Raw genomic sequence first — 14,191 nt, 5'->3', positions numbered from 1 at the left:
TATGAATCCTCAAGTTTTGAGTCAGCTGATCGCGGATAAAGACCAAGCTGAAGTGATGCTGCTTTCACAGGCATCAGCCTAACGTCTCTCGCACAACGTGAACGAGAGAGCTGTGTTTAAATGTGAGGGACGGCCGAAGGGGTGCTGTAGCATGCTGAAATGTGAAGAGTCCCATGACAGTCCCATGATGCTCTGTAATTGAGTTAGGCGTCCTGAGGGATGTGACCGTTGTGGAGCGGCTGGTTCAGAGCCTGGTTCTCTACAGGAGTGTGTCCGTTCGCTTCTCCTCCGGCCTTCATCTGAAGAAGCTGTCTGCGGAGGTAGAACAAATACCCCGGCAACAGGAAACCGGCCAATGAGAGGACCAGAAGCCCCACGTTGATCTGAAGGGAGTGAAAGAATACATTTAGCATCTTATTAGTCATTGAAAATACCTTAATAGGCAGCTGGCTTTCAAGACAGCGTCCAGCTGTATCATAGTTACTACATTTGCATAAAACCAGTCAGTTTGTAGCAATAGACAACATTACATTGTATTGGTCAAAATTATATGCCAAAAATCATTAGGATATTAAGTCAATGAAGATATTTAGTAAATTTCAAATTTCTAAGTAATATGCATTGCTAAAAACTTCATTTGAACAACTTTAAAGTTGATTTTTTTCAATATTTAGATTTTATTTTTTTGCACCCTCAGATTCTAGATTTTCAAATATTGTCCTCCTAACAAACCATACATTAATGAATTGATCCGAATTCAATAAAAAAATGTACGCTTATGACTGGTTTTGTGGTCCAGGGTCATTTGATTTCAATCTTCACGTTCTCTATAGTATAATTTAGTTTGATACTTTTTGGAGTCTAAGTATAAAAACTAAAAATATATTCATTTATTCAGTAAACATGCATTGACATCACATTATACTGAAGATCATGTGACACTGAAGACTGGAGTAATGATGCTGAAAATACAGCTGTGCATCACAGATATTAAAACAGCTGTTTGTCTTAATGATGCATCTCACAGAATCCGGGCGCAGCGCTCAGGATCAAACCGATAGTTGGTAAAACTTTATGACTAATCTAATCTTTTCAGTACTGAAAACAGGAGATAGAAATGTGTGTTTCTTACCCAGTAAGCATCTCCGTTCAGAGGTCCGAGCATGATCATGAAGAGCGGCTGCTGCAGCAGAGCCAGCACTGCGCTGATCAGAGACTGCAGACCGGTCAGCGTGCCGAAGTGATTAGACGGGTACCTGCGAGACACAGACATGTGTGACCCTGGGGCACAAGACCAGTCAGAACCACCCATTTTCTGAAACTGAGATTAATGCATGATCTGAAAGCTGAATAAATGAGATTTCCACTGATGCATGGTTCGTTAGGATCGGACAATATTTGAAAAACTGGAATCTGAGGGTGCAAACAAATCTAAATGTTGAGAAAATCATCTTTAAAGTTGCCTAAATGAAGAACTTAGCAATGCATATCACTAATCAAAAAAAAAAAATATATATATTTTTAAAGTAGGACGTTTACAAAATATCTTTATGGAACATGATCTTTACTTAATATCCTAATGACCCATGCAATGTATTGTTGTCTATTGCTACAAATATATTCCAGAGACTTAAGACTGGTTTAGTGCTCCAGGGACAGATTTAGTTTGTCTGCACACTTCTTATGTGTGTCGTATGTGTGATTTGGTTATAAACCATGAGTTTTACACACTCTGCGCTGTCCTTCACACACAAACAGGGCAAACCTGATCCTATCTCGTGCAGCTTTACAAACATCTGATTTGATAAGTCTGTACTTGCCCGTGCGATAATATCAGGTCTAGTGGGAGCAGATAAACAGATAATTGACTGTGTGTATATGTTTATAGTGTACTCACACGGCAGCATACAGTCCTCCACAACACGAGTGAATGAAACCTCGAACCATCGTGTGCAGAATAAACGTCAGGATCTGGACAAAGACAACAAGAGTTACAAGCACGTTCCCATCGACTGTAATTAAGACAGTAAACTTTACCAAAATTAGGGTTCAGTATGATTAAAAGAAATAATAATAGGACAACAATAACTACACAGATGTGCACACCAACACACAATACTGTTCTGTTTATAAGAAGCGCGCACTACATTTATGTCCTTTGTCGCTTTAAATGCTCAAGCTCATTAATCATTCATCAGATGGACAAAACTATAACAAACGACATAATTCCTCAGTGCTTTCACTGTAATATCATTAACACTATTTCTGTATTGAACACTTTGTTTCAAGGACCTTATCCTACTATTAACTAGCTATAGTTACAGTATTACTGTAGTTATTATTATTACTGTGTGTATTTAAATAATATTAAAGTCTGATGCTTTACGGTTATAGTTATCATCTTTTCACAACTATATTAAGCAGCATTTCAGCATTAATAAATGTTTCAGTTTTGCCATAAAAAAAATGCATTCATTCATAAAAAAAAAACAATCAACAACAACAAAAAAAAACAGTTACTTTAAACTGTAATAATATTTCACAGTTACAGTTTGTTTTACTCTGTCTGTTTAATCAAATAACTTGAACATAAGAGTATTCTTAAAAACAACTTTTGAACTGTAGTACACATGCAATAATACCGAAAAAAAATCTGTCAAACCACTGACAAAATATGATCTACTTGAGTGACGTGCAGCTTTATAGATGAATTAAACTCATGCCATGAATCCCAATCCTTACACAGTTACTGATCCAACAATGAACTGATTTAAAAACTAAATATGCAGTGTTTACTACAGAGCTGCTGTTTGACTGTAAATCTGCAGTGACACCATCTGTATTCTGGAAATCAAGGTGATTGTGAGCTGAATCCGGTCGTCACCTGTAGAGGAAGGCTGTCTACGAGTGAGAGGACACCAAACACAATGAGCAGCACGTTAGTGAAGATGAAGGCTCTCATGGCGTTGGTCAGCTTCTGGATCTTTCTGTCACGCTTCGGTCCTGAAACCGCTCTGACAGGAGACAGACACGAGATGATCTCACACACAACCAGAATTGCTTCTACGTCTTTTAAGGTGTCATTGTTATAGTGTAATTATGTATTTAAGTACTGAGTGATATTGATTAACATGTGTGACCCTGGAGCACAAAAGCAGTCTTAAGTCTCTGGGGTATATTTGTAGCAATACGTTGTATGGGTCGAAATGATCAATTTTTCTTTTAAGCCAAAAATCATTAGGATATTAAGGACAGATCATGTTCCATGAAGATATTTTGTAAACGTTCTACTAATATGCAATTGCTAAGAACTTAATTCAGACAACTTTGAATGTGATTTTCTCAGTATTTAGAATCTTTTGCACAGATTTTCAGCCAAATATTGTTCAATCGTGAAAAAGCCATGCATCAGTGGAAAAAGATTATTTATTCAGCTTTCAGATGATGCATTAATCTCAATGTAAAAAAATATTACCCTTATGACTGGTTTTGTTGGTTCATGGTCACAATATGGTTAGGATAACTCGCATGCAGTTATGCATAATTAATTGTCACTGTAATAGTAAGCACATGTGACATGTGTAACAAGGAAGAACTCTAATTTCTTACTCTTTTTCTCCCCGGCGCGCCGCCGTCTTCGGATCCACCTCGCACTCTTTCATCCTCCAGTCCATGATGTATCCGATCAGAGGACAGGTGACCAGACACAAGAGCTGCAGCGTGCCGAAGATGGACGAGTAGAAGCTCACTGAAAGATCAAATGCATTATTTATCAAATGCATAGCATGCACAATCACATTCAGCCGTCTATTACACTAACACAGGTCCACCTCACCTTTCTCCTCAGCCTCATGCATCAGTTCTGTAGAGGCTAAACGAGACAGAAACACATTGTGAGTCAGCCGAACACAAGGCAGGTTTATACAGGGAATAGCAGTGGGTTATGGTGGCTTGGCTTACAGTGCTCCTCTCCGTGGGTCACCAGGAACTCCAGCATCTTGTTCATGGCTCCCATAAAGAAGATGACTCTCAGCTGAGTCATTCCCATAGTGATCAGACTCCACAAGAAGATGGGAGAGAACACGGAGCGCCGGAACGGCACCGAAGCTGAGAAACAGATTTCCAGGAGTTCACACACTATATTTCACATCATCTGCTTCACGTTCACACAACTGTAACAAACGGCCTCAAAATGTATCACTCCGACTCGAGGTGTCTCACCTTGTGTGTCCTGAGCTACAGACGACAGTTTCTCTGTTTCTCCCGGCGCCTCCTCAGACGATAAGTTGTCTTTTTTCCTACTAAATGGTTGAAATAAGGAATTATTGTTCAGAAATCAAGACTGTTTCCTGCGGTCTTCATATTGATGCAGTCTGGATTATGTCATCAGATTCCAAAAATACTATTACTTTTTTATTGATTACGTGATTTCTTATTATTCACACTATTTTTTTTTAATATTCCTTTCTAATATAACCTACAAATGACATACAGCTAAATAAATAAAATATTTATATATATTTTCTTTTTAAATTAAGTGTTTTATTCCAAATGGTGTAATAATAATAAAACAATGGTTACATTACATTTAGTCATGTATTATAAATTACTAATATATTAAAACATATTTTATTTTTATTATAAATTATATACATTATATCAAAACTAGTTCTGTCAATTAATCTGATTAATTGCATCCAAAAACAATAATTGTTTACATAATATATGCATGTATACTGTGTTAATTTTATATATATATATATATATATATATATATATATATATATATATATATATATATATATATATATATATATATAAATACACAAACATACAGTGTATATATTATGAAAATATTTACATGTATATGCATATATAATATTATATTTTACATTACATATAAATGTATTTATTATATAAACATAACAAAGTTTTATTAAATATATACATGCATGTTCTTTTTTTATATACATAAGCACACACACACACACACACACACACACACACACACACACACACACACACACACACACACACACATTATGTAAACAAAAACTGTTGATGTATGCTATTAATCGTTTGACAGCATTAATCAAATCATTTTTATAACTGAATTATTAGCTTTTTGTTTAACTCACCCCCAGACCTTGATCTAATGTCATTTTTATGTTGTTAATTACAATACATGGAATATATTTTCTTTCTTTTTGTATTTTTATATAAAGATGATCCTATTTAAATCAATGTGATAAACAAGTAATCAAAAAGTAGTCAAATGTGTAATGTAATGGATTATGTTACTAACCACAATTTTTGTAACGTAATCTGGAATAATTTGATAATTTGTAAGTAATCTATCCAGCTCTGAAGGTTAGTGAATCTGTTAGTTTTTAGTAACATTATCTTTCTGTTTTCAGAGTCATCTATGATATAGGATAGCATGATTTGTACTAACATCTCAATCTCTTCTTGTGTAGGAAACCCTTCTAGTGGCCAGTTCAGGAAACAGTTGAGAAAGACCAGAGATGCCAGGCCGGCCCACATCCACATGATAACAGAAAACGACACCCCGGCATCATATATCAGCTGGAGAAAGAGACACATGATCACTTTTTCCATTTGAATGACACGCTTGATTGAATGGCAAAAAAAAGAAAAATAGAAAAAAAATATTTCGCTTGTTGCTTGAGTAATGATAAGTGAAAATTTAGCTTTGATCATGTTTTGAAATATTACAATAGAAAACAAATGATTATAAATAATTAGCTTAACTGCTTTTATAGCAGTTTAAGGTGATGAGTTCCCTTTCATTCAATCTGATGCAACATTTCGTCAGAGGCATCAATTCCGAGCACAGACTACACGTTAAACAGGTTTAATTTATTTACATAAAAAAAAATACCTTGACTCCAGGGAAGGTGACGGCCGAAGAAGCGTAGGAGCCGATCATCAGAGACATAACAGTGGAGCTCAGACTCCCAAACATGTTTGGCAGCTACCAGAGGAAAAGCACATCGTTATCCCTACTGGAAAAATCATAAATGCAGCTGAGCCTACACTCACAATGAACAAAAGCAGGAAGGAAAATTAGACTGTTATATTTTCTGAAAACAATGAGCGCATCCAGGCAAAACCTCTAGGCATCTGGAATGCTTAATTGCTCAAATCAAGTGTCAAGTGAACATCATGCCTAACCACAAGTTTATCCAACATAAACCTCACTAATTAAATAAAAAATGAACACATTGCTGCGTAAGAAATATTAATGTTTCAGTACGCAGGAAGTCCTGTTGTGGATTGTGGAAATGAATCAAATTTGTTTTCACATTTTCCATGAATTTCCAAGCAGTGCTTCATTTCTCCAGACTTTTACATGGATGTGTGAGTGTGTTTAACTCCCCTGTGTGAAATGAGAAGGTTAAAAACACACACTTCCATGAAAACGAGCATTTGTACTTCCTTGTGCTTTTCACACACAAACACGAAGTGGCATAACAACCTTGACCTAAAACTGAATTTGTTACAGTAGGCTGCACATCTTAAACACCAGTACAGTATCCAAAGCAATGTTATTATTATTTTTTTTACAGATTCTGTTCACGACTCAGTTAAGCTTATTGCAAGTATTAACTGTATCTCAGATGTTTCTCATAAACGTCCTCATAAAAATATAAATGGTGATAAAGAATACAATTACTGACGAAGTAAGTGTATATGGCAAAATCTATAAAATTACTGTGGATAGCATATCTCAGATCATATAGAATGAGACAGATTTAAAGCAGTGTGTCATTAGTACAGCAGTGGTAGGAAAAACTCATGTGCCTGGTTGATAGATGCCAGTGATCTATATATACTGAAAAGAGGAAGGGACCCAACATAGATCCCTGAGGAACACCAACGGTAATGTGATCTGGGAAGAAGTTAATAAGAAAAGTTAAGGTTCATATTACAGAGGTACTTAAAAAAGGTACATACAAAAGACAATTACGGATAAAGTAGGGATATATAGCAATAAAACCTACAACATAACTGTGGATAGCATAGCTCGGTTTCACATGGAATGAGCCTGAAAGTTAAAGTGTTGTCTAAACGGCACAGCAGTAGTAGGAAAACTCATGTGCCTGGTTGATAGATGCCAGTTACGCTATACATACTGAAAAGAGGAAGGGACCCAACATAGATCCCTGAGGAACACCAATGGTGATTTGATCTGAGAAGAATTTAAGAAAAAAAGTTACGCTTTATATTAAAATATCTGAAATATGATTTCAGACTTTGTTTTTGTTTTGTTTGTTTTTTAAATCTAAGCACAGTGTGAGACTGCTAGGTGTGAGGTTCATGATGTCCTTCGCTTACAAGAAACATCTAAGAATGAGAATAAATCAAAAGTTTACATTTGCTCTCACCTTAATATCATTGACTAGGACAAGTAGTTAAGGGATTAAAGAGATCTCATTTGTGGTCTTATTTATGGGTACTGAGGTTCCTTACTAATTTAGAGGAACTGGACAAAAACAAAAAGTCATCAAGGTCATTAGTTTACTGAGTTCAGATGTCATCAAAACCAAAAACAAAAGTGTACATACAGTGATCAGAACAGTATCAGCTGATTTTTCCTCCATACTGGTAGTAATGCACTGTTTATGAAATCATAGAGCATGTTCTATTCTCAGAAGTGTACACAGGATGTCACTGAATTAAAGCAGTGTTAGTTGTCACATGTAAGGCATTGTGCATGCATACCTGAGCTGCTCTAGTTGAGCCATGTATATGCACAAGGGTAAGTGCGTGTTGGCATCTGTATGATAGAGGTGGGGTGAAATATATATAGAGTTTCTTTACCACACCAGGTGATTTCACTAAACAAATTGGAAATTCACAATCTGTTTGTTGATGACTGTGGGTACAAAGTCTGTGCCCTTGTCTGTTTCAACTGGAGGTTGATGGGGGGCGTAAGAAAAGGCGTGTGGGCAGTTTAGCCTTTTGATTGGTGGGCACAGAAAAAGCCAGAATATCTCCTTCAGTCATGTGCAACGAACCTTTGCCTGCCCCAAACACATAAATACACACACCCACACAACTGTCTGGAAAAAATAAAGTTCAAAAAGCTTCATGTGACAGCTGCATCACAAAACATGCAAGTCACCATAGCTGTCCATGACCCCACGTGCTCCCTTCTCTACCAATTTCTCTCTTTTTTTTCTTACCGTGAGAGATGTGAAGGTCAGACAGATCCCTCCGAAGCCGTTGAGTGAAAGTGCCAGAAAAATTAATGCAGAGAGGACTAGAAAAAAAGGCACAGACCATTATTACACAATTAAAATGTGTGCTTGAACAACTCAAAACTGTGGCAATGACTTTGATATGACAAATAAAATATAATGTGTCTTCTGTATACAGTAGTATACATATAAATGCTACATTTGCTACTAAATGCAACATTTGATCTGGGTATAGCTGTGAATGTTTATGAACATTTTACAAAATATGTACTTAAACATTTAATAAAAATTGCATTTTAATATTTGAAAAAACAATATTCTCATTATATTCTGCTGCCTGTAGATTTTAAAATTGGATAGTTGATTCACAAAATTGGTCAAATAATGGATAATTAATTGTCCATAAAAATATATTGTTTTGTCATTGCTCTTTTTTCAAAAGCAGAAAGTTTTGTCACTTTAAGTAGTAAAATGATTATTCCTTCTGGAAAAAAGCAAAGAAAAATGTACCAAACTGTGAAATTTCTGAATATAAACTTAGTTTTTTTTAATTCAGTTAACTGAAATCCTATTAATAACTGATTACTTAAATAGCTATATTGGCTATAAAAAAATAATAATAATAATTTAAAATCTCCAGTAATTATTGATTGGTTAATTGATTATGAATGTAATTTGAAGACTCATGCAAATTCTGTGTATTTCTGTTTGCAGCTTACCTTTTGGTTGATATGATGATATGGACATAATCACACAAGAGAGTGCAAAACACGCACTAGAAAAAAAATACAAAACATGAAAGATTATTAAATAAACACACATTATTAAATGTGAAAGTGCTTTTATATGCACATATTACTCAGTGTTTTGAAATGCAATAAGTCATGCAGAGATTTCATGACTCAAGTGCATTATTTAAAAACATGTGTTGCTTCCTGATGGAGTGTTGCTACTGTGATCTAAAACACAGGCATTAATGTGTAGGTTTGTCTTCACCTTCCAGTAAGGCGAAGAGGCCTGGGGCCAAACCGGTCCATCAGTATACCCAACGGCAATGTAGCAGCACTAAGCAGGAATGAGCCAATGGTGAAGCCCAAATTTAGCATTTCTTCCTGTTCCACACAACTCAGCCAATCATCTAGTGCGCTAGCGTTCACACTCTCAGTCGTATTTTCTACAGAAGGAAAGCGAGAGGAGGTCAATGAAAGCAAGAGACCGAGACTTTATTAAGTTTTAAAGTCTCCACACAGTTCAAGTTTCTCAGGCACTCCGGCTCGGGTATCTTCTGGAGCTTGTTAGTGACCAGTGTTAGGATGCTCGTGATCTGCTTGACTTCTGTGACTGATTACCTGTGCACAGGTGGGAGTAAAAGCCCTGTCCCTTGAGCATAATGAGCAGAGAACCCCATCCCAACAGCACGGCAGAACATGACAGATTCTCCAGCACGGCTGTGACAGCCATCCACCAGCGCCTCCTGTACGCCTGCAACACAGACGGAGCCATCCTCCTATCAGACAGAGAAGAGATGAACAGATGAGTGTCAGAGCTCTGGAGGAAACACACAGTGGCATATTAGAAAAATATACACGGATTCTGCCTAAGCATACTACATTTTTAACCCAATAAAGTTATACATACACAATTATATTTCTGTTTTTACTGTATTTTTTTTGCACTACCATTAAAAATTTGGGGGTCAGTAATATATATATATATAATGTTTTTACATTTTTTTATATAACGTCTTGCAAGCTCACCAAGGCTGCATTTACTTGATAAAGAAAACAGTAAAAATATGAAATATTATTACAATTTAAAATAGCAGTTTTCTGTTTGAATGTGAAGTAAAAATTAACTTTATTTATGTGATCCAAACATTAATTTTCATCAGCATTACTGCAGTCTGTCTTCAGCTTTTTTGAAGTCTCTTATGCTAATCAAGACTGCATTCATTTGGTCACATATACAGTAAAAATTATTCATTTTTTATGTTATTTAAAATGACTCTTTTCTATGAAAGTGTAATTTATTTCTGTGATGCACAGCTGTATTTTCAGCATCATTCCTCCAGTCTTCAGTGTCACATGATCTTCAGAAATCATGATAATATACTGATTTACATCTAAGAAACTGAATCTGATTATTATTAATGTTTAAAACTTTTTTTTCTTTTTTTTGTTGCTGCTAATTTTTTTCTTTTTTTAGGAATCACTGATTCGTTTCTCAATCGATTTGACACTTATCTCAAATGCAGTGCACTTGTTCTCATACAGCTGACACAGCCATCCAAACACAGAACTATCTCAACCAAACAGAAGCAAATGAAGCACTGCGCAACTTTTTTCTAGTAATGCATTTATAAAAAGTAATATTTCTACAAGTAAACTCTATTGATTATAAAACACATTCAGCTGTAGATGCACAAACATGCAAGTGACAATACATATTTATTGCAATTCTTCAACGGGGAGATTTGTTTGATATATATTGTGTATCTCTATATGAAACAAAAACCCACAAGAAAAAACGAATTGCCCCTTTAAACTTAATCTGTCTGCAAGAACTGAACCCAAGAACTACAGATCAGTCTTTTACTACAGTGATGCATATATATAAATATAAATATAATATACCTGACATTTTTTCTTATAATGCATGTGTGTTTTCTGTATACATTAATTATCCTGAATTATTGATCTGACCATCCATTTACATCTGGAAAGACCATTTCAGTGCATTGTATCTACACTACATATTAGCTGCAATCTCAGTTCTGAAAAATGTTTGGACATTTACAGTAAATAACAGAGTTATTACAGTTATATTGTACATATTATATTGTATACAGTTACTGTACAAGGAGGACTAAAAGCTGTACTATCAACAATACAACACTTTATAACTGTAACTCCCTCTAAAGGAGAGGTCATAATTGTTTACACGGTCAATTAGGGTCATTCAAATACCAGTTTAGGGCCAATCAGAATATACCATGTTCATTTCAAAGAATGACAAATGACATATTGGTTGGTTGTATGAATTATTGTGAAAACATTTGAGAGTTTTATGCACATTGTTTTGAGAAAATTATTTGCATGATTTTTTATTTAGCATGAAATGAATGAAAATGTACAGTCTGTGTGGGACAATAGTTCCCCGTGTTAACTGTTTTGAGAACAGTGACCCGAGTTTGGAGAACTGTTTTAAATGAAGAACTGTAATAGAAAGTTTAGGTGAAATAGGAATCTTTTCTAACATTATACTATATATGCCTTTAAAACCGACACCCACGAATCTTCATTCTTGAAATCTCTGGGATTTAGTAAGAAAAAGACACTCCTTAACATTCACTACAACCAACACACGCAAAATCTTCTTCTCAAAAGGAGGTGTGTCCAAACTATTTGCATGCGCTCACAATAAAAACCACAATCACACGTGCTTTGTTGTATCACAAATTTGAACCCTTAGTTTAGTTATTAATTCAGAACCTGCATCTCAAAGGCATGAGAAATGTGTATCCTCTGATTCTAGAAGAGATAATATAATTTTTCTTCAAATGTGTACAAGTTTTAGTTTGTAAGCGGGGTCAACTTATCCCATGACATGACTGAAAACCATTGGTCTTTACAACTCGGATAACCCACACACACACACACACACACACACACACACACACACACACACACACACACACACACAGTAAATACAGAAAGAGAGAGATATAAGAGACACAGGCAATATAAGAGACATATAGAAAGCAGAGAGAAGGAAAGGCAGGGATCTCAGCAGGACACGTTTAATATGATTAGACACAGTCCACAGACATCTTTGACCTCAAATGTTGGGTTTATGAACGGGTTTTTGTTTTGTAACTCACACGGTGTATTAGGACACGTGCTAAAAAAAATAAGTGAGCACCATTCATATTCAAAAGAAAGAAGAAAAGCAGGTTTGACAATGGTGCAAATCCATCCTCGTTTCCAAAGATCACAGATTTTTCAGTTTACAGGACGCCAAAAATGGAAAATAGTTTATAATGAAGTTCAGGTTTAAAAGTTAAAAGTAAATGTGTGCCCTTGTCTCTCTTCATCTATGACTATGACCCAAAAAGCAACATGATGTCACATTCAGAACATGATCTGGTGAAGAATCAAATTAAAAATATTGAATCCCTTACTCTCTTCTGGATAATAATCGAATCAACTCTTTTAGTGCGCTCCTCTGGTGAAGAATCGAATCTTCTGAATCGCTGAATTCATCGAGTCGTTTCGAATCTTTTTTTAACGGTGGACGAACAGAATGTGTAAATCAGAGCAATACTAAGAAAAAGGGCATAATTGTGAGATAGAAACTCAGAACAGACACGTTAAATCACATTTCTGAGAAGAAAATTAGAACTGTTATAAATAAATTTACTTATGGAATTACTTGTAGCTATTTAATGGCGGAAAAAAAAAATAGATCCCCATATAAATTATATTACTATAATTAAAACTCGTATGAACTTATGTGATTTATTTTGATAAAATACTTCATGAAATATAATCATAGAGAAATTATAGCCACAATTAGCTTCAAGCTACAACACTTTTACTTAAAAGTCACTATATCGATCCTGTGAGTGTTTGTAAAAACTTCTGGCAGCGATCTAATGTAGATTTTGGTCAAATGATGTTATGTTAATGTTAATAATTTTAAGGGGAAGATGCACAATTACAACTTCTGTGGGGAGTAAAATAACTAATGCAACCGATGCATGTTACGAGTAATAAATTAAATCTTTGGCGAGATGTGAACTCGGAATAGTGAGGGGGAAAAAAATCATAATTGTGAGATATAAAATCAGGATTACAAAAAAGATTCAGAATTGTGTAAAGTCTGTTTTTTAGTAGTTTTATTTTTTTTATCAGTCTTCCACTGAATTCCACTTTTATCACAAACAATAAGAATCATATAGTTCGGTTCGCACGCGTTCGCTGGTTTTAATCGAATCGATTCCTCAGAACTGCATACTCTATTTATCCCAGATTCCATCTGATATTAGTCATTTTACTATTTAGGGCAGATAGTGAGCACACTGTATGTTTTTTTTTTTGCGCCATGTGAGCCCTTCCCAAACCAAAACGCCGAGGATTTAGCTCTCATTTCCCCTGAGGACAAAGGCTTGGTTTTCTCGACGTGTCTCTGAGTGTCGACTTTCTCGACGGGATTAAATTAAACAAACACGCTTTCCTCTCAACGCTCGAGACGCTCGAGATCTCGCCATATGCTGCCCACAACTAGCAATAAATCATGCCTTCCACAACACAGCTAGTCTAAAATAGAACATGAACTCATGCAAAAGACATCTGAGCTCACTTAAAACACTAAACATGGGCATTTCCATTATTTTGAAAAAAAAAAAAGAGCAGAAACACAGAAACCATTCAACTCATTCATGCCACGTGTCTCACTGTATCTTACAGTAAGTTACCCAAGTCTCTATTTACACTCGTGATGAAGATGAACCCATTTACCCAAAACGAGTGTTTGTCACTACAGCCATTATTATTATAAAACATCTATGTTTTCTTATCTTAAACTAAATGTAGTAAGCATTTAATTCCATTTAAACCACTTACTTCATTTGTCAGTCTCTCGTTATTTCCTGGTTTTCTTCAGTTTAGGCGCTCATACAAAAGATAAACACTAAAAAAAAGTTGTTCTGATGCCTCTTGATAATAAAGTTTATCTGCTCTGAGCTTCTGCTTCTCTGGTTCTTCTTCAGATCAGCAGGCAAAGATCTCCAGAAGCCTTCTTCCTAACCTATATTTAACAATGAATGATGGAGCACCCCCAGTCCTCTTTCACTCTGTGTTGAGGGCGTCTCTTACACTGTTAACATACGAATAGTGTATGTTAATAGAAACGAGCTGTTAGCTAATATAACCATGCCCTTACAAGTAGTTACGAAAAAGTAGAAT

General features: G+C 35.5%; 1 protein-coding gene across 1 annotated transcript; it reads right to left on the bottom strand.

The window, feature by feature from the left end:
* On the bottom strand, window positions 1-13,964 carry LOC132109379 (large neutral amino acids transporter small subunit 3-like). Its single transcript, XM_059515396.1, has 15 exons — window positions 13,850-13,964; window positions 9,575-9,732; window positions 9,222-9,399; window positions 8,945-9,000; window positions 8,211-8,287; window positions 5,903-5,995; window positions 5,456-5,586; window positions 4,222-4,301; window positions 3,961-4,107; window positions 3,836-3,871; window positions 3,610-3,748; window positions 2,885-3,014; window positions 1,898-1,971; window positions 1,133-1,256; window positions 1-383 (listed from the first exon to the last, which is right to left on the bottom strand). The coding sequence occupies exons 1-15, from the start codon at window positions 13,852-13,854 to the stop codon at window positions 204-206; spliced, it is 1,608 nt and encodes a 535-aa protein (XP_059371379.1). The 5' UTR covers window positions 13,855-13,964; the 3' UTR covers window positions 1-203.
* Window positions 13,965-14,191: the final 227 nt, after the last annotated feature.

Source organism: Carassius carassius, chromosome 29 (genome assembly GCF_963082965.1).
Source record: "Carassius carassius chromosome 29, fCarCar2.1, whole genome shotgun sequence".
NCBI classification, from domain to species: Eukaryota; Metazoa; Chordata; class Actinopteri; order Cypriniformes; family Cyprinidae; genus Carassius; species Carassius carassius.
This window is presented reverse-complemented; position numbering and strand designations above follow the sequence as displayed.

Coding starts and splice junctions, on each gene's coding strand:
- LOC132109379 (XM_059515396.1), bottom strand. Junction 5,996..8,210: donor TGACCTTCACATCTCTCACG/GTAAGAAAAAAA, acceptor TTCCTCTGGTAG/CTGCCAAACATGTTTGGGAG. Junction 4,108..4,221: donor TGTAGCTCAGGACACACAAG/GTGAGACACCTC, acceptor TCTGTTTCTCAG/CTTCGGTGCCGTTCCGGCGC.